This window comes from Dermacentor variabilis, chromosome 6 (assembly GCF_050947875.1).
Source record: "Dermacentor variabilis isolate Ectoservices chromosome 6, ASM5094787v1, whole genome shotgun sequence".
In the NCBI taxonomy this organism is placed as follows: Eukaryota; Metazoa; Arthropoda; class Arachnida; order Ixodida; family Ixodidae; genus Dermacentor; species Dermacentor variabilis.
Genome location: NC_134573.1, coordinates 107623555 through 107648054, shown reverse-complemented (window position 1 = coordinate 107648054; position 24500 = coordinate 107623555). Strand labels below are relative to the sequence as shown.

General features: G+C 48.4%; 1 protein-coding gene across 1 annotated transcript in view; it reads left to right on the top strand.

Annotated features, from left to right (window-relative positions):
- LOC142585001 (glutamate receptor ionotropic, kainate 2-like) overlaps positions 1–24500 on the top strand; it is a 348423-nt gene that overhangs the window by 300829 nt on the left and 23094 nt on the right. Inside the window, exon 13 of the mRNA XM_075695421.1 lies at positions 12223–12448. Coding sequence (XP_075551536.1) covers positions 12223–12448 — 226 coding nt within the window. The remainder of the gene's footprint in view (positions 1–12222; positions 12449–24500) is intronic.

Below are 24500 nucleotides of genomic sequence, written 5' to 3'. Positions count from 1 at the left end.
CTTCATATATTAGGCAGGATTGCCATCCGTCGCGCTCATACGTAGGTTGACATCATAGGCTACATAATGAGTAAAACCGTGGGCACAGACACAACGTTACTTCGACTCGGTGCTAAATTGAAACAATGAGCTATATATTACAAGGCTGAGGCTAACAGCACTGAATGCAACAGCGAATTATCACACAGCAGCAAGTTTTGATCATTAGAAACGTCTAGGCGTTTTCTTTTTTCATTGTTTCATATTGCATGGAGAAATATTGCCTCAAAGCGTTGGAAAAAATAATAATGCGCAGCCCTATGAGCAACAGAAAGCTAAAGACTGAAGAAAAGATGACAGAAGTGCTTCAAACACATCAATAATAAACTTGACTGTTTTAACGGATGGACACAACACTTCTACTTGCTAACGCCCGAGTGTCACGACGAGTGTGAAAGTTCAGGGTATTGCGCAAGTACAGAAACACAGCCTATCGGACACTAGGCAGAAGTTAGCCGTACAGAATTAATGTTACTGCATTCCATAGCTGCGCACCCTGAACCAATTATGGAATCAAACAGTTAAATGCACTTAGAGATGACAAAACAGCGTGCCTCTGAAAGATAGAATAAGCACGTGCCATCCTCGTCTATGAGATGTCGCCTGTGGCCAATCAGTCAGAACAGTGCGTTCCAACGTTTACACACGTCAGCTCGAGCACAGCAGATAGAGGTAATTTAGTTCGTAAGACGGCTACACCGCTATCATGAACATTTCTTCTTAAGTCGTCATTTGCGATGGCTGCTAAGCTTTTGTGAATCAAAAAACGTTTAATATTGGCGGAAGTGCTGAAGTCCGCAACTGTGCTACCCTTACATACAAGTATTTTTTCGACTATAACGCTCGACTTTGCAGCGGGGGACATCGCAAGCTTGCTGTTCTTACGAATAGGTTTAGCTTTGTGAATACGCTTTTTTCGTAAGATGTTTGTTACGCCAAGATTTGTTCGCAAGTTCGTTTAGTGAATTCTGCCCCGGCTTCTGAGTTCTCGCAATGTCAGCATGTTTTCGGGAAGCCATATGTTAGCATATTTATAACCTAAATATATTGATCTGGACAACTGCTTGCGCACTCGCTGCATGAATTTCATGCTTTATTTACTACCATTCCTTACGTGGCCCCCGTCTACCGAGACAATATGAACATCGCCGCTTGGCTACCTAAGGAGATTTTGCAAGTTGTTATTGCTGGAAGCCACAGCTGCGAAGCCGACAGTTCATTTCGCGTTTTGGATGCGCAAGTGAAAAGACCCGACTTCTTAATCTCCATGCAAATGAAGCTTCCTTTTCGTAGTCATCTTATTAAGCTCTATGCTTCTTAGAACCAATCGCTACCACTGAGTAGGCGCTTTCTGTTCTCTCTTCTAGCACATATAGAAGAACATGCCGAGGTGATTGCGCTGTTTTAACCTGAAGGATATGCATGTCTGGCTAGAGAAATAAACAGGGGCTCACGGGAATGTGCAATAATCAAGGCCATTAAGCAAATTGCTTTAAGGCTCACACTGCAACTACGTGTCATGCTTGGCGACAGTCGCTCGAAAGCTGAAAGGTGAGGAAAGCAGTGCTGACTAAAAGAATTAAAAAAGTAACCTTTCGCGTTTCTGCCTTGGGGCTTTATGGGCAGATCACGTCAAGTGTATTCGACGTCGATTTAATATCAAAAATCCTTCTTTGTCCTGATATATACTGATCACAACATACAGCTCAACAAGGAGCAGTATTACACTCATTCAAAGGGGATGATCTGGACCTCCTAAATTGGTTCTTGGTGATTTTGAACCTCACGCGCAACTACACTCGAATAGTAGCGGAGAGATTTGCTGAAAAGCGCTATCTGATGAATACCAAATCACCACGGTTTAGTGCCGCAAACAATGAAAGAATACGAAAGAATACGGCGTGATAAGTTATACGGAACATACAGTAAGAATATTCTTTGCCATGGCTTTAGAATGTCATTGAAGCCATGGGAGCTGCAAACACTTTCGCCTTTTATACATGCTTGACAAAGGCTGCACTTGCGACGGGTTTTGACTATGTTAGAGTGAGTGTAATTCCTCTATTTTTGAGTGTTATGTAAGAGGCAACAAGATAATTTGAACCACGTAGCTAGACAATGATCAACGAACAGTCCTACACGGGCCAAACAGAGGTGTCTGCATCCAAGATGCCTCTGTACGCTGGAGTTGGAAGAACTAACTTGAGCGGAACGTTTGAAAAAAGGATTTGAAAACTAACGCTTACTGTTTCGTATCCACTTGCAATGGGAAGCGGAAACGTTATTGAAATTAAATGTATCATCCGATATCTAATTGAAATGTATAACTGTATCAAATTTAGTGACACTTTAGAGATACGTTTAGTGATAATTTCCAATAAATTATGTATGCAGGTCCTTCGCAGATGTATGAGTACGTTTTAGGAACGCCACAATATTTAGCGCTCTGCCATGACATAGCTACGTATGCCACCAAGGTCTATTTTATCAAACATGGGCAGATCTCCATAGAGAGTCTGTGTGCAAAGTTAAATGTGTGTGGATTACATACTCCTAGTGCAAAATTTTTGTTAAGCAAGTGTGTACTAATGTCGTGCTGCCGTTACCGACTGGGTTTCAGAAAGTCCTGAGAGAACTGAGCGTTACACACACGTTAAGTTTGAAGAGATGTATGGCATCTTAAATGCAATGAGTCCCGAAATATTAGCGTTACTTATTGTCCTAATCAGGATGGTTAGAAATTTGTGTTTTTCAGTATTTACAAGCGTTATACAAAGTTCGCGCGGGGTCCTCACAGATTATGAATAAGGATTTGATTCAGTGGAGATACCAGCAGTCATAGATGCCTCGCATAATCAAAAAGTGCGGGAGGCATACGTGAATATCTTACAAAATAGCTGCAAATATTCCAAAGCCAACTTGCTTCTCCACAAGAAAAGTAGCAAATGACCCATCAGGAGAGGGTTCAAAAAAGGAGACACGATCCTTACCATGGTATACACTGAAAGCCAAACCTGAAATTTACAAAGGGTCTGTCATATCAATTATGCCTGTATGACTATGTCAGCGTTGTAATGCGTATTGCAATAATAGCTGATCAAAATATTTCCAATAAAGCTTCATTGGGTACATAAAAGTGGTCGTGCAATAAAGAAAAACAGTTACAGCAATGTTTAACTTCGTCAACGTGGGTGACGCACAAGCATATGGTGTTGAGCAAGGGTCTGAATTCGAGCTAGTTGTTACGGCATGGTTTTCTTTAAGGCAAGTCAAGCTCGCGAAGACACGGGCTGCGAGAAGAAGACAAACAAAGCGCTACTTCCAACTAATTATATTTGCAAGAATCCCTGCGTATAGACATTCACCATTCAAGTCACGGCGCATGCATCACAACCAAGGAGAACTATATCGCTAACTGCGCCAGATCATGACTGACCGCGCACGCTAATACTTACACGTGCAACAGCGTACAAGGCGCTATCAGCCCCCGATGCGCCTAGACGCCTACACTGTCCGCGCCGCAGATCTTATTCAAGAGAAGGCTCACGTGGTCGCGCCATATGCAGCAGTTGCTGGAGCAGAAGGCCCCGTTGTAAACATTCGCTTACTACATAAATTACCTAACATGGTATCAACGCGCAGTGGCAAACATGAACACTTCACCCTCGATGACCGCAGACACTCGCAGTCAAAACGCTGGCGTGAGGAATCGCGGCAGCAGCAGCAAGTGATGTGACCTTCCTTCTGTGTACCGCTCCAATGCAAACGGAACGTTGAGAACACACCGTACGCAGAGCTAGGAGGCGTAGGCATACCTAGAAAGTGACCCCAAAGCAGATCGCTTTCAAGATAAAGCCAGCGCGACCGCGCGCAACTGTGCCGCGGGAGAGCATGGTGCTACTGCTGGCAGGGTAGTACCGTTCAGTACCGCATGGTGGCATGGTAGTAAGGGCTAAAGGTGTAATGGCTCCAGGACCTGCATTTGGAAATGCATTTGTTTGCTTGAAATCAGGGGTACAATCAGGACTCGATGGCAGCCAGAGATCAGTGGGACGCCCCGCATTTGGCGCTCCCGGGAAGACTAGAAATGAAGTTGTGCAGGGTGATATGGGCTGGACAAGCTCTGAAGTCAGAAAATCTCACGCTAAAATTGATTAGGGAGAGCGAGTGAGGAATATGGAAGAACGTTAATAGGCTGGGAGAGTTTTTAGGTATTTGTTTGATAGTTTCATTGAAAAACATTAGTCTAGAGTGACGGAAAATAACTAGAAAGCTTACCAGCAAGTATGTGACCTGTATGGTGAGCGAAATGGCAACAAAGAACGTCAAGCGGAAAGTCGGAGACGCTGAGATAATCTCATGGCTTGCGACTATGAAAAAGAAACCTGCTATGAGTAACTACTTAAGAGAAAAAGAACGAAATCGGGATAGCAACAATTTATGATTACTCAAAGAGAAGCTCATTGCTCTTCGAAGCGAGATCAGGATTACTTAGAACACGCACTTATAAGGCAAGATATAACATTTAAAACAAAAAGCATGTGCTTGCTGCGATAATGCAAGGCAAACAATGAAGCATATGTTCTATTAGAATGTGAAGATATCGGCCCAGCGGTCGATTTAGGCATCTCTGGCCAACTTGAAGCCATTTGGTTCGGCAACAGCAGGGGAAAATAAACATGCTTGCAGCAGAGATTACTAAGCGGCGATTGGAAGATTGGTGCAAGAAAATTAGGGAAACAACAAAAAACGGAGGCAGGCAAAAACAAACGGCGTTCAGAAAGTTTCGTAATGGAAATTCATCGTGGTTTTTCTTTTCTCCTTTTCTTTATTTTTCTGTTTTATAATAGGTAGGACATTAGGCAATATAATAACAAGACCTTCGTGGCTCAACCCACCGCCCCTTTCCAAAGGGGACGCTCGTAGCCTCCATCTATCCATCCATCCATTCTCGCATTCTTCCTTCGTGACAGCTAGCGCTTTGAGACGCTGCACCTCTGGTCGCAACCACTGCGATCAGAGGCAGTCGCAGGCCCTGCACGTGGTTCCGAACACTTTGATTGAGGAAGTGGGGCTCGAAGTACCGTTTGGCTTCCGCGAACGGGTAAGGCAGAGCGGTAAGGGGGAAACCTAACAGAGTTCAATATAGTGCCGCAAATAACTACCACCCAATGTATGCTCAACGTATTCTTGAACTGTGAACAGGGTTGGTTCTTCATCATTTTTTTGCTATGCATTAAGAGAAAACATTACAGCAGCGCTATTTCAGGCATGGACAGGTAGTGAGTGCGGATCCAGATCATGAGACTGAAATAATCAAAAGAATAAGAATCGGCTGGGGTACATTTGGCAGGCATTCTCAGATCGTGAACAGCAGGTTGCCATTATACCTCAAGAGGAAAGGTTATAACAGCTGTGTCTTACCAGTGCCGACGTGCGGGGCAGAAATCTGGAGGCTCACGAAAAGGGTTCTACATAAATTAAGGACGACGCAACGAGCTATGGAAAGAAGAATGATAGGTGTAACGTTAAGGGATAAGAAAAAAGCAGATTGGGTGAGGGAACAAACGCGAGTTAATGATATCTGAGTTGAAATCAAGAAAAAGAAATAGGGGGGGGGGGGCATGGACAGGACACGTAATGAGGAGGAAAGATAACCGATGGTCATTAAGAGTTACGGGATGGATTCCAAGGGAAGGGAAACATAGCAGAGGGCGGCAGGAAGTTAGGTGGGCGGATGAGATTAAGAAGTTTGCAGGGACAACATGGCCACAATTAGTACATGACCGGGGTAGTTGGAGAAGTATGGGAGAGGCCTTTGCCCTGCAGTGGGCGTAACCATGATGATGATGAAGATGATGAAGATGAGTTCAGGCATATGGATGTCAGACTTTGCTTTCGAAGCGTTAGTTTAAAAAGGGCGCTTAACAATTTTTATCCTCAAATTTCTGTATTGTCGTAGCCCGCAGTGCTAATTAAATGAGCAGATGAAATTTGCAGACAAACCTGCCTGGGCCAGCACGGACTCCCAGGCGCCTTCCTTGTTCGCTTGCTTCGCGGCTTCAAATGCTGCTGATTTCACGAGCTAACAAAACACGCATGCGCGTAAAAACGGAATAAAACCAAACTTGGTGCTTTGTGAGCCAATTACTTCAATGAAGCGACTTGAATGTATGGAGTATTACGCTGTAGTCATTTTCAAGCGAAGCTTGTATTGGCTCACAAATGGTGTTGCCATGGTAACGCACGGGCCTTGAATTCCAGCTGCATGGGCGCGCACACGCTACGCGCGCTACCAATCAGAGCCGTTTCGCTTCCGCCGTGAAAGGAAAGGGCAGGAAAGGGGTTCGCGCACGCTGCGCCAGCTTCGTTTCCCCTCAGTTCGGTCTCGGAAAACGAATGAGACGGCAACGCCCCCGAGGAACGCGCATCGTTTGACGAGCGGCGGCGAGAACTCGCCCGTGCAACGGCTCGCCATCGGCGCGCGGATCCAGCCATTAGAGCCGCCCGATTCAGGCAATCCAACAGAAGAAGAAGATCCTGAGCAGGGGGGAGTGAGCGGGAGGCCGAAGCAATCGGGCATCGTGACCTGTGGGTTGCCTAACCATGACGAAGTTCAGGTGCACGTAGGACAAGCTTAGCGTGCCACCATTCTTGTACTGGGGAGGAGGAGGAGGAATAAACTTTTATTGTACAACCAGCACTTTATGATGGCCGGGCCTAAGCCTCCCACGAAGGGACGTCGAGGGCTTGCCTCGCCGCCGCCTCGCGGGCGTGCTGGGTCGCCCAGGTTTGGTCGTCGAGGGCGGAGCTCCGCAGAGCCTCATGCAAACTCGACGAGAGAGTCATGGTGTTAGTCTGTGTGTACTGTGCTAGGCACTCCCACAGCATATGCGGAAGCGTAGCCGGGCGAATGCCACAGCACCGGCAGTTGGGAGTAGTGTAGACGTCTGGAAATATAAGGTGGAGGCGGGCGGGTAAAGGGTACGTGTTTGTTTGTAGCAGATGCAGGGTGGTAGCCATGCGCCCGGCTGTACTTGGGGTGAGGCAGGGGGAAGGTTCGGCGACTGAGGTAAAATGCCTTAACGAGATCGTTATAAGTTGTCAGATTGCCCCTGGTGTCCAACTCATCTCCAGTGACTCCGGCGCGGTTGACTAGGCCTCGCGCAATGGAGTGGGTGACTTGATTGAGATTGGGGAGGTGTGGGTGGACAGGGCCGGCATGGGCCGGTATCCTTGTTAGGGAGGTTATGCTGTCTTTAGAGTGTGGTGCCTGGCAGAGGATGCGAAGAGCTTGGGGAGAATTACGGCCTTTGCTGAAGTTAGTGACGGCTCAGCGAGAATCACACACGATGGTGTGACAGGTGGGATCTAAAGTGGCCAGGGCGATGGCCACTTCTTCAGCCGTGTCGGCAGGGGGGTAGTGACGCTGCAGGCGTGGTGTAGGACTCCATCGCGTGTCGACAGGGGAAGAGTTGTTCATTTTTGATAAAGATGTTCCTCATTCAGTGACGTGACAGCTTCCCACCTGCTACTTACAGGATGTGGTAGTGGTGAATGTCCCAAATTGTTGCAGATGCTAAACCTATTTATGATTTAAATATATTACTGACATCCACGGCAGTGGGTATCATACTGTCGGCAAAATTACTTGTTTTAATTTCTATTCTACTGCTTAATTTAATAACTCGACTTTGCTTAAGCACCTGATGAGCCGTATGTTCTTACCGGCAAAAAAGGAAAGGTCATGATAATACGTCCAGCTCGAAGTAAAAAAGACCGGCATTGGTAGCTTAGTGGCTATGGTGCTGGGCTGCTGTGCCCGAGTTCCCGGGATTGAATCCCGGCCGCAGCGGCGGCATTTCTATGGGGGCGAAAACACCCGTGTACTTAGATTTAGGTGCACGTTAAAGAACCCCAGGTGGTGGATATTTCCGGAGTCCTCCACTATGGCATGCCTCATAATCAGAAAGTGGTTTTGGCATGTTAAACCGCATATTTCTTTTCCCGAAGTAAAAAAGTGTAATTGTTTTAGAAGAGCAACCTATGATACTTCTCTGTGGCCGTGCACCCAAATCAAGCTGAGTTTAAATAAAGTCAATTATATTGCTCCCTATAGCAATTGAATTGTGGCTAAAAACGAAAATATGTGCAAGGAACATCTCTGTTTAGAGCAGAGTTACTATCACAATGATTGCTGAATGCAGTTAAAAAATTCCAAGGCCCTGATTAGAATTTTAAGTGTTCAGCTGCATTTGTTATCTATAGGGACACTCTTTTCCCCTTCTCCCACTGCTGACTAGCCAGATCGGTTGAGTCCTGTCTAACATCTGTGTCTTTCAGTTATCTTTCTATTTCCCTCAAACCAGAAAAACACTGTGAGTTACAATTGTTGTTCTGAAATGAAATATTTTTAGGGAAAAACACACGATAGCTTCAAAAGCTCTGTAACAACTGCTTACTGTAACTGTAATAACTGTTTTCTGTAACAGGGAGCCAAGGCCCAGTCAGGTGTACCGTCTTTTGCCTTTGCTTCCCCTTTCGTTCGAAAGAAATAAACATCAAATCAATCAAAACTAAACGCTATCAACGGATTGAATGAACGCACTTGATACCTCGCAGACCTGAGAAAAAGAATTATCGTGCTCTGCCTTTCGTGATCTTTCTTATATGTGTTGTAGGCTTTAATCCCTAGGAAAGAAACTAACCAGAAGCAAAGATGAATGACCAAGCCAGCATTAGCTTCGTGCCTGTGAGGGCTTCTCTTTTGAAAGGGCGTGCTCGCTTTCCGTACGTGCTTCGACAAAGAGTTGCTCAGGTCGCTCTGCGTCGTAAGGTTCCAGTGGCTTCCCTGACACGTCAATGTCACGGGCAATAGGTCCCCTCTATGCAACCTGCTTGAAGTTCTGGCTACCGAAAAGCAACGTTAGCATATCTCCCCTTCGGCAAGGCTGATCATCATCATCATCATCATCATCACCATCATCATCATCAGTCTTGTTACGCCCACTGCAGGGTAAATGCCTCTCCCATACTTCTCCAATTACCCCGGTCATGTGCTAATTGTGGCCATGTTGTCCCTGCAAACTTGCTTGCGCCCGTCACAACGCCCATGCAAATCCATGACGGTAACAGACGATAGCGGAGCCGGTGCGCTTCCATCCGGGTTCCTCAGCGGGGTGCCGCTAGGAGAACGCGTGATTTTCTGAAAAGGTCGATTATTATATCTAGAGAGCAGGCCCGACACCACCTCACTGTAAGACGTGTAAGGTCGCAACCAAATAATCGCCTAATTTACCATCGGGGTCCTTTCAGAAGACTCGCTCATCGATTATAACACCCAGATCTGGCATCTGCAGTGTGGTCCCGCTGGCCCACGACTAATTATAAGATGAAATGAAATCTTTCCCGCAAGACCCGCGGAGTATCAAAATATTAACAAATAAAACATGCATAAAAAGTGCGTGCCGCAGCATTCCGAGGAAGACGGGATCGAATAAACGCCGAATAGCACTGGGAACGCACTTACACAATAAGGGTGTGCAGTGTATCGGGGGCGAGCACTTACGGAGTCGCCATCTGCCGGAAGCGCCTCTATTACGTAGTAGGAAGGATCACGCGGCGCGCTCCTCATAGGTTTGGCTCACGGCGCTTAATAAAAACACCACGCGGCAGCCCTCCTGTACATTTCTGTAAGTACTCTCAAAACGAGGGAACTTTATTACGGTCGAAATAATAATCTTGGGCAAACTGAAAGCACAGAATCGTTTACTGACGCTATCTCTTTACCGAATACGTGCAGTAAAAGCCACTGCGCACGGTCGCCGCGATGGAGTCTCCCGAACCGGCTTATTGCCGGAAAGGTCGGCAATCGTAGAGCTCAAACTATGCGAAATATGTTCTTACAGTGGGCGGTCTGTATAACCAGAAGGAAGCCTCAATGCATGCATCAATCACACGGGTTTGCGGCGACCGATTGCGCGTCTGCATGCATGTCCGCGCACAATGTTTCGCTTGCACTGAGATTGTTTTCGCACCATGCTGTGAGCTTTAGGACGCAACATATGAGCATTTGACAGTACGCAAGGAACCATCGTTCCGTGGACATTATCAGATCTATTCAAACACAATTTCGTTTTAACAAGGGACTTCAACACCTACGGCAACTGTGATGTGCCGTCGCGACGATTCAATATCTTTTTTTTTTTCTTCTAAATTCTTGGACGTTTCAATAGTATTTCTAAGTTTGCGTCGCATTGTATGCAGTCAGCTGGTGATTTCGCACTGCTTCTTTTTTATAATACAGTGCGTTAATTCATAACACAAGCATGACCATATGCCATGCCTTTGTTTAATGTGCGCCTTACCACTCCCTTTCCATTCTAGTGAACTTTCCAGTGTCTAGCATCAACAAGTTCATAGACCAAATCGTCGTGACATTAGCCGGGCAGGGAGCGCGGGCGAAGGCCTCAGTGCGCGTTTCCTGCTGCACACCGAACATCGCAGTCCCGGCGCCGTAGCTGAAATATTCCTCGCGTCTGGGCTTGCTGCATACCCGAGTTGTCGCCCATATGGCTGTTGGCCGGTTCTAAGTTTCGCGAGCCAAGCTTCACGGATTTTCTTGTCCTGCGGCTACGTGGGAATAAGGCTGACACAGGCCTCCGTTGCGTACGTCCGGCACTGCGGCACTGAGCAGTAGCCTGCCATGCTGCACGCCTCGAAAGGCAGCCACTGCCCAGTATAATGATTTCAAATGTTGTCAAGCAGACACCCAAGGCGGGAAAGCCTCACCACTTAATCAGTACCGCAGCGCAGGTAGGACTTTAAACTTTCGTTTTTAGCTCGTTTCGAGGCTTCCGAAGCAGACGACGCGGCCGCTGTGTCCACGTGATCCCTCATGCCATGTCACGCCGACGGTGGCGCCAGCTTCTCGAATGGTGGAGCTCGCCTCCAATACCTATGTGATAAACATTTTGTGCTACGCTAACGTTTGCTTGAAATAATAATTACACGCACGCTTGAAACGCATTCCCGACGCCGGCGCCGCCGCCACCGCTGTCTAGCGGCATCGCTGTCGACGACGCGTGCGCGACCCACGCACGCAGGATTCGAAGGTTTACAAAGACTCGGTGTTGCTTGTATGCAAAAACGGCGAAGCAATGTGGACAGGCCATCAGAACGCCTTTCCATTGGTAGCAGCAGGACAGCGTTCGGCCTTCCGCTGCTGGAATGAGCTTTGCGCGCGCGCACACCATAACCACACAGGTGCTTTTGCTGAGCTGCTGTGTGCTTGCGCTGATCTTAGCGCAGCGCACACTACAGGTCAACCTAACGGTATCAGCGGTGCTGTGAAGATGGAAGTTTGATCCGACCACCGGTTACGCATTTGTTTCTAGCGCCATAGGCGGCATTCATCCTCCTTGAAGGTATCTAATACAAAGCTCGAGGAATGTTGGCCGCACTCGAGCGGCGTCATAGTGTGCCCAAAATCGCAAGTCTGTAAGGAGCACGTGTTAAGGAAATGTAACAGGAAATAAACACAGGAAATGTAATAAGGAAATAAACAACCATGTGCAGGGGCACCCTTGATGCGCGCGCGCAGCTATCGAGACCCCCCCATCTCAATCATGACATTCTAAGTACGTTATGGCCCACTTAGAAACTTAGCGGGGCTAAATTATGGCCCATAGATTCTTTTCTCTTTTGATTTGACTGCGTGCTGAATAAATTCGGCGGTTCCCCGTAGGTCTCATCTCATGCACCGCTGACGTGCGACGTTTGTACGTCTGGGGTATACTGCTCATCACGTCAGCTTGTGGTGAGATGAGAGTACCGTCCCTCACGGCGGTGCCACTATCGAGACACCCTACACCAGCTGTGTGAGACGCCTGGTAGTTGCCAAGGCGCTGTTCCTTCCGCCTAGCAAGTATTTACTATAGCATTAGCAGGTATCGCGGTGACACGTAGCAACCGCGTATTTATTGTTAGAATATTGCCTGAAGTGTTCATGCACAAAGCTAAGTCTGCTTGTCGTGTCAATGCTGCGCCATCCAGGTTGGACTACGCAATTCAAAAAATACAACTTCGAGTAGCGTTCAACTGTTAAGTCGACTCGCATAAGCATACACAATATAAGGATACGTACCTTTGGAGCAACTAACCGGCGTTCTTTCCTTTCCGCAGTCCTCGGACTCGCCGCTCATTAAGCGTATGTGGGCAGCCATGGAGGCTGCTCAGCCTAGCGTGTTCGCCGAGACCAACGAGAAAGGTGTGGAACGTGTGCTTCGCGGCGGCTACGCCTACCTGATGGAGTCCACCACCATCGAGTACATGATGCAGAAGAACTGCCAGCTCACGCAGATAGGCGGACAGCTGGACTCCAAAGGGTACGGCATAGCCACTCCCCCGGGTACGTAATCCTTTCTCGCAAACATTTCCAAAATACAGGACGCTCCCAATGAGGTCAATGCGCACTATAATGCCGACGTTATCACGTACGCGAGAATTCTAAAAACTCCAGAGAGTCGCAATGTCAAGCTCCCTTCATTCTTCGACGTGCATATGCGGCGCTTCGTATGCCACAAGTCCTTTATTAAGTGACATTGCCGAAGAGAGGTGACGCTTCAAATCATTTGAAAGTATTCTAAGACTAAATTTGTTAATATTTCAAATGTTGTCATTACAACCTCCTTAACAAAGAAACCAAATTTTCAAGAGGCTGGGCCATATACTTTTTCAATAGACATGATTAAAAAAATGCGACCCTTTAATTGCAAGTATCAAACCATGCGCTGGACTTCCTAGATTGGCTGAGCGACTGTGCCTCTCGCGATTTAAGCTCAATATTCTGATCGGGGCTCCATACAAAGTGGATATTTACTTAGATATTCGTGCATTGTATTAAAACTCATTAAAAAATTGCAGCATTTCAAGAAATTGTGCTTGATCGTATACACATAACGCAGCGCTCAGAAATTATCTGAAAAAAAAAAAACCATTCGGCAAAACCCATCTTACCATAACTGTCGATCGCAATGCGTTTGATATTGAATCAATATAGCAACACAACTCATTGCAACTGTCGAAACGAGTTACTTATTATGTGTGTACTGCAGCAAGACTCCTCCATCGCGCTTGCCTAAGAGCATTCGGCGCCGTCTAGTGCCGCTTCCGCGAAGCCTGCGCCTTGCTTCTGAAATGCATGGCACGCCGGTGAGTGTGAACGCTGGGAAACGCCCCATACAGCAACTGGGCTCCTCTCTCGCGAATTTCGGGACACGCTGCGCCATCAGGTGGCTCTGCCGAGAAGTCTGGATGTGGCCTCCGAAACGGGAAGCCCGGGGTGTCGGTGCATACGAACGCTGAGAATTGCTCCCTCGCTCGTCGCACACCCAGTTTCACAAACTCAGCCACCCAAGTTGGCGAGCTGAGGGGTATTTGGTAAGAGTCCACCTAATGGAATGTCAATTTTGGCCACTGCTGATTGGCTAGGGCCGCTCGTCTCCTCCTCGCTTGTACAGCTGCATCCAATCAGCAGCGGCTGAAATAGACAGTCCACTAGGTGGACTCTTACAGAATAGCCCCCCCCCCCCCCTGTTCATTGCAGAATGGCACATTCCCAATGCATTCATGGCACAGCTCGCTAAAGCGTTGGCGTCAGAGACCTTCATATAAACGTGGCACACACCTACTGCACTTCTGGCGCAGCCTGCTCAAGCGTCCGGTCGCTCTCCAAGAGGAATCCTTGTGACGTAAGATTGATTCCGTTCAGTATCGTAGGCATCCTGCAGCCAAGCGAGGGAGCAATTCCCAGCGTTCTCAGGACCAGGTGTGCCACGCTTATCGTCTCCGGGGTCATGCGCGGACTTCTCGCCAGTGCCACTAGTTGGCGTAGCCTGTCCAGAAAGAAGCGCAAGAGAATAACCCAGTTGCCGCATGACGAGTTTATCCGCGCTTGCATGCACCGGCGCGCCGTGTTTTTTGGATGCCACGCGCCAGCTTAGCGGTGGTAGTGGCACTAGATAGCCCCGAGGTTTGTTAGAGAAGCGTGAAAGTGGAAGGACGCTGAAGTACACACCTCACACGTAGCTGTGACATCAAGTTGGCATCAAGTTGGCATCAAGTTGGCATCAAGTTCACTGAAGTTCACTGAAGAGCGAGACACCTACTGTCACATACCCAGAGTTTTTTCCTTTCCCCTTGTCCTCTGGTTTTCAACACTAGCTAAGGAGGGAAGGTGTTTAAGGTCCGAAGTCGGCGCCCCTCGATGATTCGAGCGCACGGTGGCAGCGCGAAGGAAATGCCGTTGTCCGATAATGTGGCGCTTTATTCAAACACCGAGGCGTCTGTCCGAGTCCAAGCCCGAAACTCCCCTCTCTCCAAACAACCAAACATGACTTTTTAAGCCCTCAGTTGCTCAAAGGAGTTGCAAACCAGCCAATCACGCATGGGAGTTACAACCAATAGCACCATTACAACCAATAGCACAACTACCTTCGTGCCGCACAAGGCATTGGTGGAAACAGTGGCACTGTTTACAACATGCCAGGGGATAGGATTTCTCAAAGACGCATGTCATCTCCCTCTCCCCTACGTTAGGCTGCCAGTATCGGCCCTTGACTTCCTCCCCTTTTCACCTGGAAGCGGCCGCCACGCAAGCTGACGCCCCCCCCCCCCCCCCGGCCCCGAGAATGTTTCCATGAAACCACGCCTTATTGACTGCACGTCTACCGGACAGTGGGCTACCCTGCCAGTACTAAGAAAGCTCTGTCTCCTGTGCAGCTGTGGGTCGGCTTGCTTAAAATTCAAACACCATAATTGGGACCCGATTGTTGTAGCTTCGACGGCGCGGCCGGACGGAGGATCTATGGCATGAGGCCTAAACGGCCGGGGCTCGCAGCGCCACAACATAAGCCGGACTGCTTCAGTCGGGGACCAGACCAAGAATCATTTTATTTCAGCGAGGGGAAACGCTGCAGACAACTTATAGCGTTTGGAGCTGAGTGGTGCCCTGACGTAAAACGATTTTTAATCGACGATTGATTACTGTCTGATGACAGAAGGAATTCATGATAAGTTGAGAGAAATGGTCATTGATGAGGAAGGGTATAGCAGCATAGGGAGTGACCATAAACGCATCATTTTCAAGATGGGATATGTAGTTGGGAAAGACAGCAACGAGCGCAAAATGGTCAGTCCAAATTTGAAGGCTGAACAAATAGCAAAAGTAGTCACTAGAGTCGAGGAAGAAATTGGCAAATGGCCAAGTAAAGAGTGGGAATATGGTGAGCTTCTAAGTGTAATAACGACAGAAATACGGAAAGAGAAACAACATGTTCGTTGAAAAGGAACAAAGAAACCGAAAAGCTGGTGGAACATGGAGATACGAGAAGCGATTGGAGAACGACAGAAAGCATCTCGAGAGCATAGGAAGGCGAAGAAGGCGCAGTTGCCGCAGGATGAAGTAACCAGCAAATGGGAAATACACCGGGAGAAAAAGTCTATAGTTCAAATACTGGTGCAAGCAAAATTAAAAGGTGAAAGTGAACGTTGGTTGTCACAAATACGTGAGAATAAGAAGGCCGCACCTAGAATATTTTGTAACCGCATAAAATGATTATGCAGGAAGTCAACAACAATACAACAACATATCGTAGACGACGATGAAAACAAACTGGAAGGAGAAGCGGCAATAAATTACCTCCGAAAAATAACAGCCGAATCTTTCCACGGCAATGAAGAGGTTGTACTTGAAGAAAAAAAGAGCATGAAATAGACCCAAGTGGAAAAGGAGCTTGTGCTGACAAATTTCAACTGGAAGAAAGCGGAAGAGAAAATTCCTAAGCGCACAGCGACAGGGCCAGACGAGGTTCCTGTTAGGCTGATTTATGAACTAGGATCAAAAAGTAAGGAACCTTTGGTGAAAGCTGTGGAACAAGCTTTAAAAGATATACCAACACCAGACAGTTGGCGACAAAGTAGAATGAATTTAAGTTATAATGGCAAGGAGGAGAAAGATTGAATCCACTCGTATAGACCGTTGACCATTACATCGGTAATATACAGGCTAGCAATGCAGGCAATCAAATTGAAGCTTCAAGCTTGGGCAGAGAATAATGACAGTTTGGGAGAACTTCAGAATGGCTTCAGAATAGGTAGGCGTTTTGGTGATAACCTATTTGTTCTTACTCAGTGTATTGAAATATCAAAAGTAGAAAGCATACAGTTATATGTGGCCTTTTTAGACATTACATGAGCCTATGACAACGTAGACCGCAGCGTTTTGTGGGATATTCTGAAAGGGAAGGCTTAGGTGATGATTGTCTACAGCTTTTGAGAGAGATTTACCTAGAAAATACCATTTGCGTTCTATGAGAAGGGATGAAAAGCGAGGAAAAAGTTATAACTTTCATAAATTTACATATGCTATGCAAAATGTACCCAAGTCAATACAGGGACACATGCCCGTGGTGTGGCGCAATACCCGCTCTTTATCACATCACATGGGAGTGCAATACGAATAAGGCATTCCACAAAATAGAAAATCCGACTGCGGAGCAGTGGGAGAGCGTGCTCTCAGTGGCGACCCTAGCCTCCAACGGAAGCTGGTGGATCATGCCCGACGAGCAGCCACGTCAGTGGTGCCGTGGAATAGGAGCGCCAACCATGCAGGCCGGAGATCGTCATCAACCAATAGAAGATCAAGACATCCGGCCCGACCGCTGAATTGTTCTTTCTAGAGTAATAAAGTTTACTTCCTCCTCCTCCTCATATCAACAAGGCACTGAGACAGGGGTGCCGTTTATCCCCGCTGCTATTTATGATGTACATGGTGAGGATAGAGAGGGCGCTAGAAGGAAGTAATATCGGGTTTAATCTCTCATGCAAACAGGCGGGTACAGTAGTAGAGCAGCAGCTCCCAGGTTTATTTTATGCGGATGACATTGTGTTGCTAGCTAACAAGCAAAGTGATTTGCAACGTCTGGCTAACATCTGTGGACAGGAAGGCAACGATTTAGGTTTCAAATTTAGTCTTAGAAAATTAGGTGTTATGGTATTCAATAAGAACAGTGAACAGACAGTTGAGATACAGGGCCAGGAAATACCTCGGGTAACAGAATATAAATACCTTGGTACATGGATAAACGAGGGCAATAGATATATGGAAACACAGGAGAAAACAATAACAGTGAAGGGGAAGAGAAATGCAGCCATAATGAAGCACAGAGCGCTATGGGGATACAATAGGTACGAGGTCCTCTGAGGTATGTGAAAAGGTGTAATGGTTCCAGGACTTAGTTTTGGAATTGCGGTTGTTTGCTTTAAATCAGGGGTACAATCAGGACTCGATGGGAACCAAAGGTCAGTGGGTCGCCTCGCATTGGGCACTCAACGGAAGACTACAAATGAAGCTGTGCAGAGGTGATATGGGCTGGACTACTTTTGAAGTGAGGGAAGCTCGCAGTAAAATTGAGTATGAAGAACACCTGAGGGAATATGGAAGAAAGTAAAGCGGCTGGGAGAGTGTTCAGGTATCTGTACAGGAAAAATATTGATTCACAGTGGAGGAAAAGAACTAGGAAGCTTACCAGCAAGCATGCGGCCTGTAGGGTGGGCAACACAGCAACAAAGAGCGTCAAGCGGAAAGTAAGGAAGGCCGAAATAATCTCATGGGTGGCGGCAATGGAAAGGAAACCTGCGATGAGTAACTACTTAAGAGGAAAAAACGAAATCAGAAAAGAAACAATTTATGATAAGTCAAAGGGAAGCTCATTACTTTTCGAAGCGAGATCGGGATTCCTTAGAACACGCACCTATAAAGCGAGATATAAGAAGGAACAAGAACTGTGTGCTTGCTGGGGAAAAGTTAGGGAACTATGGAGCATGTTTTATTAGAATGGGAAGGCGTCTACCCAGTGGTCGATTTAGGCCCCACTGGCCTCCTTGAAGCCCTTAGGTTCAGCGGGAGCAGTGGAAAAGTAAACATGTCCGCAATAGACATCAATTTGAGGCGATTTGAGGATTGGTGGACGAAAAGTGGGGAAACTACAAAAAACGCAGACGTACAAAACCACAGTTAGCAATAGGGGATAAAAAAATTTGGGTGCAGGAGTTCGTAGTGTTTTTTTTTTATTGTTTACCTTAGGTAGGATATTAGGCAGTATAAAAGCAAGAGCTTGGTGGCGCAACCCACCGCCCCGTTCCAAAGAGGACGCTCATAACATCCCTCCATCCATTCATCCTAAAACCGAAGGCAGAAGCCAAAACAGGATACCATATCACCTCTCCCTTGAGAGGAAAATGCGCTACTCGCTGTCCTCGCAACAAAAGTAGCCATGAGTTACAGAAGAACACATGTTGGCACTGTAACACGCGTGTTTGGTGATTACATATTTATACAATAGAAAATGACATCTTAGGCTTCCCCATTTTAGGAAAACACAAGACATGAAAACTGAAAATGAACACGATTGCACAACAGTTCTGAAGAGTTTCAGTGCCCGTCTTGGGAAGACGTTGAAATGCAGACTTGCACACACAGATCACACATGAAAAAGAGTTCACACAGTAGAAAAGTAGACAGTGGAAACATCTGTGTGCCCTTTGGTAGAGCACTGATGGGTGACTCATTCACTCTGAGCCTGACTCGAGGCCGCTCTGTGGCTGTCGGGAATTGAACATTGTGCCGTAAAAGCACTTTACAATCCAAGTTTTGATAGTCGCCTCGTAAAATGCTAACAACGTAATTAATTATTAAAAACTTTTTTGGCATGAAAGGCCAATTCGTATGGCGGTCAGTACCGTAGTAATGATGTGCGTACTGCATGATTACGCTACAAGAAACGTTATGTATCCCCTAAACCAGTAGTAACTGGAATAAAAGGGGGGAGACAATCATGAAGGGAAGGGTAGTCACTGGAGTGACTTTTCAGTGAATTTCAGTGAAATTCAATTTCAATTTTTCAATGAAAATGCTGCAGTGCAGGGCATTTCACAAGTTTGGATGCATTCAATCGTTTGCCATTTTCAAGCGTGAATGTATTGCTATCTACCCAACAGTAAATCTTATATGGTCCCGAGTATTTAGAACCGGCCGTTCTCGAGTTTCGTGCTCGGACAAAATCTCTTGGACGATATTGCGGGCATTTTGTTGCACGACGATGGTACAGGTACGTCTTAACATTTGTGGCGTAAGAGCCAACTTCGCATGTAACCACTTCCTTAAAAGTCTGTATTCAGTATCCTGATCCCTGACAAACGGTTGTCCTTGCTTTAGCAGTTTCCTAAGCGGTTCTGCCAATTCAGCGTAATGCGGGATCACTTTAGAGTAGTATCGCGTGAGACCAAGAAATGAATGCAGCGACTTCTTGTCAGTTGGTTGCGGTGCATCAACAATTGACTGAACTTTGTTTGCTAGCGGCGAAATGACGGTTGCACTGAGCCTATGTCCAAGAAAAGTGAGCTCTGGGACACTGTATACACACTTTGCATTTAGCTTTATGCCAGCAGCCGGGATCTTGTAAAGCGCAGTTTGCAGATTTTTATCATGCTCAGTTTGTGTGCGGCCCCAAATCAAAACATCACTTAGGCAGCACAAGGTACCTGGGTATTCTTTTAAAATAGATAACATTATCTGCTGAACAGCGGAAGGCGCAGATGCTAGTCCGCAACACACTCGCTTAAAGCGACAGAGACCATCGTGAATAATGAATGGAGTAAACTCACGGCTTTTCTCGGACAATAAAACCTGATGATATGCGGACTCTAAGTCCAACTTACTGAACACAGTAGCACCCGCGAGTTCATACAACAGTTCGTCAGCCCTCGGCAGTGGAAAGGAGTCTATGACGATAGCCTTGTTGGGTTCTCTAAGATCGATGCGAAGTCGAATGGAATTGCCCTTCTTCCAAACCACGACAAGCGAAGCAATCCACTCTGACGCGGAAACTCGTTCGATGATACCAGATGATACCAGTTCGGTGGAGACTTGCTCTCGGAGAAACCGAGGTAGAGGACACAGTTTCGCCGAGACTGGTTGCACTGAAGTTCGAAGATGAACATCGTGTATGAAGCCCTTTACAAGTCCCTACTGTCCTGAGTACTGCTGGGCGAACTCCGAGGGAGCGTTGTGCGGAAGAGACGGAAGCTCAACGTTTGGGTCAGCTGGAACTCCTGACACTTGTTGGCATGTAGCGAAAACAAGCTGCGTACGAGCACGGGACTGTCGATGCGCTCGGTTCCTCGAACGGCAAACTGAAGCGAAATGTCCAACTTTTCCGCACGCACGGCAGGAAACGTGCTTGGCTGGACAGCCTCGATCGGATGCGATGTGGTGAGGGGACTCACACCGGTAGCAATGGCCCGCGACGTCTCGACTGGCTTCGCAAAGTTCGGGCCGTGCGCCATGTTGGCCCGCCTCCCCAGGTCGCGACTACCCGCCATGCCGCGGAGCGCCATCTTGAAGCCGCCGGGTCGAGGGAGAAAGGCGGCGGGAACCGCCATCTTGCGCGCCCGGGCAAGGAAGGGCAAGTGCAAAGAAGGCAAGGAAGGCTGACGCCATCTTGATGTTGCGTCGAGACGCGCTGAACAGACGAGCTGTTGAAGACTTGAAGTTCTTTGTGAACTTGCTGTACGGTTCATCCGATTTCCTGGGCCTTCTTGAGCGGGAGGGACACTCCTTCGTAGAGTAACCTTTCTCGTATTCTTGTTGATGCGACGCTTTGGAGGATTTGGTCGCGAAGGGACTCGTCGTGCTAAGCGCCGAACGCACAAGCAGGCGCCTGCCTTTGTAGCGCGGTGACGAAGTCCTGAAAGGTTTCTCCGGGAAGTTGCTTCCTGTCCCGGAAGATAATGAGGTGCGCCAGGGGATTGGCGCTTTCTTCGTAGTGCTGGTCGAAGATGCGGAGAATATCTTCGAACGTAGTACCCGTCTGGTCCGTTTGCGACGCGAGGTCGTAGTAGAGACGCTGCCCCTCGAAGCCTAAGTTAGTCAATAAAATGACTTTCTTCCTCTCGTCTTGTAGTGCCTCGCCTCGGGTTGCCTCGAGAAACGTGCAAAAGCACCGTTTCCACGTGAACCACGGTACCGTAGGAGTACCGGGTAGTGCCAGGAAAGGCGGTATGGGGGGTACGAACGCCATGTTGGGCACCGAGAACAAAGGCAGGGCAGTTGAGGTGGACGGAAGAGACGTAGTTGAGGAATCTTGCATGCCGGAAGCAGGAGGAGGAGCAGAAGTAATACGGCAAGTGCACGTAGGAAGGAAAGTAATGGTTTACGTCGTCGCCAGTTTGTTCTGGATTCGATGGGTCGGCCCGACGGAGGATCTACGGCATGAAGCCTAAACAGCCGGGCGCGCAGCGCCGCAAGAAAAGCCGGACTGCTTCAGTCGGGGACCAGACAAAGAATCATTTTATTTCTGCGAGGGGAAACGCTGCAGGCAATTTACAGCGTTTGATGCTGAGTGGTGCCCTGACGTAAACGATCCTAAACCGAAACCAGAAGCCAACACAGGATACCGCACCAATGGTGATCGCACACAAAAGCATCCATCGGTCGTAGCCGGCTACGTGGTGGTAAAGCTACAGCCGTTTTCACAGGCATTCTCAGAAGGCGCACGTCGTTGCCAAACATTGACACTTAATTGAACCGGCTGGACAGTGTCGCTTCGGCCCACTTTCCCTGACCGAGACGGTCGACGGCACATGTGGGAAGCGCATGGGCATTAGCGGTGGCGGTGACCTCAAGCACCCCTTACATTTTATCTTCATGCCCGTCTCCCCGAATGCTCCCCAATCAGCTCGGACCGTCTACCTTTTTGTTCCGAGCGAGGGTGCAGGTCATGTGCCCCTTCTACGGCGCAGCCACTAATCCGATTTCTTTCCACGCGTAGGTGTTTCTCGCGTCCTCTCTTCGCGGAACCCACCTGCGTCCTTCGAGTCCGCTTATTGGTCGATACAGCAGCGTGCGAACTCGTGTTGCGCTTTGTCATAGTCAACCAAACTGTTCGGCGCAGCAACAGCAAGGCCAACTCCCTAACCTCAAACTGACTCCCAGTGAACCAAGTTGGCATCAAAAAGGTTGGTTAAAGACCTGCAAGTACTGAGTGGCCGCCGCCGTGCTCCAGGTCGCCGTCGTAGTTTCATTCAATGTAGTCCCACATCTGCAGTGAACCCTGTCGGCGTGAAAGAGGTTTGTTGAAGAGCGGCGCTTATGCACATTTTGGCATATACTCAGTGACTCATATTGGTTCCGCGCTTGATTTCAAACACTGTTGTTTCAACCCAACAGCCCCATGCGCTACTCATTCAACCATAGACACTAGAGAGGTTTAGAGCAGGGGACGCAAGCCGCTTCCGTATGCAAGAACTAGTGTTCACTATACTGCGCATGCGTAGGCTTCTAAGTTTCGGTCTGCGCATGCGCAGTAACGTCGCCCCTAGTTCTTGGGTACGCAAGCCACTTGCGCCCCCTAATCTAAAACTCTCCGCAATGACCAAGGTAGGCGAGATAACTAGATAGATAGATAGATAGATAGATAGACAGACAGACAGACAGACAGACAGACAGACGGACGGACGGACGGACGGACGGACGGACGGACGGACGGACGGACGGACGGACGGACGGACGGACGGACAGACAGACAGACAGACAGACAGACAGACAGACAGACAGACAGACAGACAGACAGACAGACAGACAGACAGACAGACGGACGGACGGACGGACGGACGGACGGACGGACGGACGGACGGACGGACGGACGGACGGACGGACGGACGGACGGACGGACAGACAGACAGACAGACAGACAGACAGACAGACAGACAGACAGACAGACAGACAGACAGACAGACAGACAGACAGACAGACAGACAGACAGACAGACAGACAGACAGACAGACAGACAGACAGACAGACAGACGGACAGACAGACGGACGGACGGACAGACAGACAGACAGACAGACAGACAGACAGACAGACAGACAGACAGACAGACAGACAGACAGACAGACAGACAGACAGACAGACAGACAGACAGACAGACAGACAGACAGACAGACAGACAGACAGACAGACAGACAGACAGACAGACAGACAGACAGACAGACAGACAGACAGACAGACAGACAGACAGACAGACAGACAGACAGACAGACAGACAGACAGACAGACAGACAGACAGACAGACAGACAGACAGACAGACAGACAGACAGACAGACAGACAGACAGACAGACAGACAGACAGACAGACAGACAGACAGACAGACAGACAGACAGACAGACAGACAGACAGACAGACAGACAGACAGACAGACAGACAGACAGACAGACAGACAGACAGACAGACAGACAGACAGACAGACAGACAGACAGACAGACAGACAGACAGACAGACAGACAGACAGACAGACGGACGGACGGACGGACGGACGGACGGACGGACGGACGGACGGACGGACGGACGGACGGACGGACGGACGGACGGACGGACGGACGGACGGACGGACGGACGGACGGACGGACGGACGGACGGACGGACGGACGGACGGACGGACGGACGGACGGACGGACGGACGGACGGACGGACGGACGGACAGACAGACAGACAGACAGACAGACAGACAGACAGACAGACAGACAGACAGACAGACAGACAGACAGACAGACAGACAGACAGACAGACAGACAGACAGACAGACAGACAGACAGACAGACAGACAGACAGACAGACAGACAGACAGACAGACAGACAGACAGACAGACAGACAGACAGACAGACAGACGGACGGACGGACGGACGGACGGACGGACGGACGGACGGACGGACGGACGGACGGACGGACGGACGGACGGACGGACGGACGGACGGACGGACGGACGGACGGACGGACGGACGGACGGACGGACGGACGGACGGACGGACGGACGGACGGACGGACGGACGGACGGACGGACGGACGGACGGACGGACGGACGGACGGACGGACGGACGGACGGACGGACGGACGGACGGACGGACGGACAGACGGACAGACGGACAGACGGACAGACGGACAGACGGACAGACGGACAGACAGACGGACAGACAGACAGACAGACAGACAGACAGACAGACGGACGGACGGACGGACGGACGGACGGACGGACGGACGGACGGACGGACGGACGGACGGACGGACGGACGGACCTGCTTCGTAAGGGAAAAATTTATTTCCGTATGTTAGACTTACGAAGGCTAAGGTAAACTAAAAACATCAAATCGCTCGTTATTTTTACTATGACGCGAAAATCAGTAGCCGTCACCAATATAGGTGACTAAAGATCGAACTTCTATACTTTTCAATAAAAAAATATTTTCAGGTTGCAGTTCTGCAAATATTTCAGCATTCCTTTTACGCCCAAAGATAATTATTGTTGCCAATTAAACCCGTGGTAAATGAACCACGCTCTTTTTC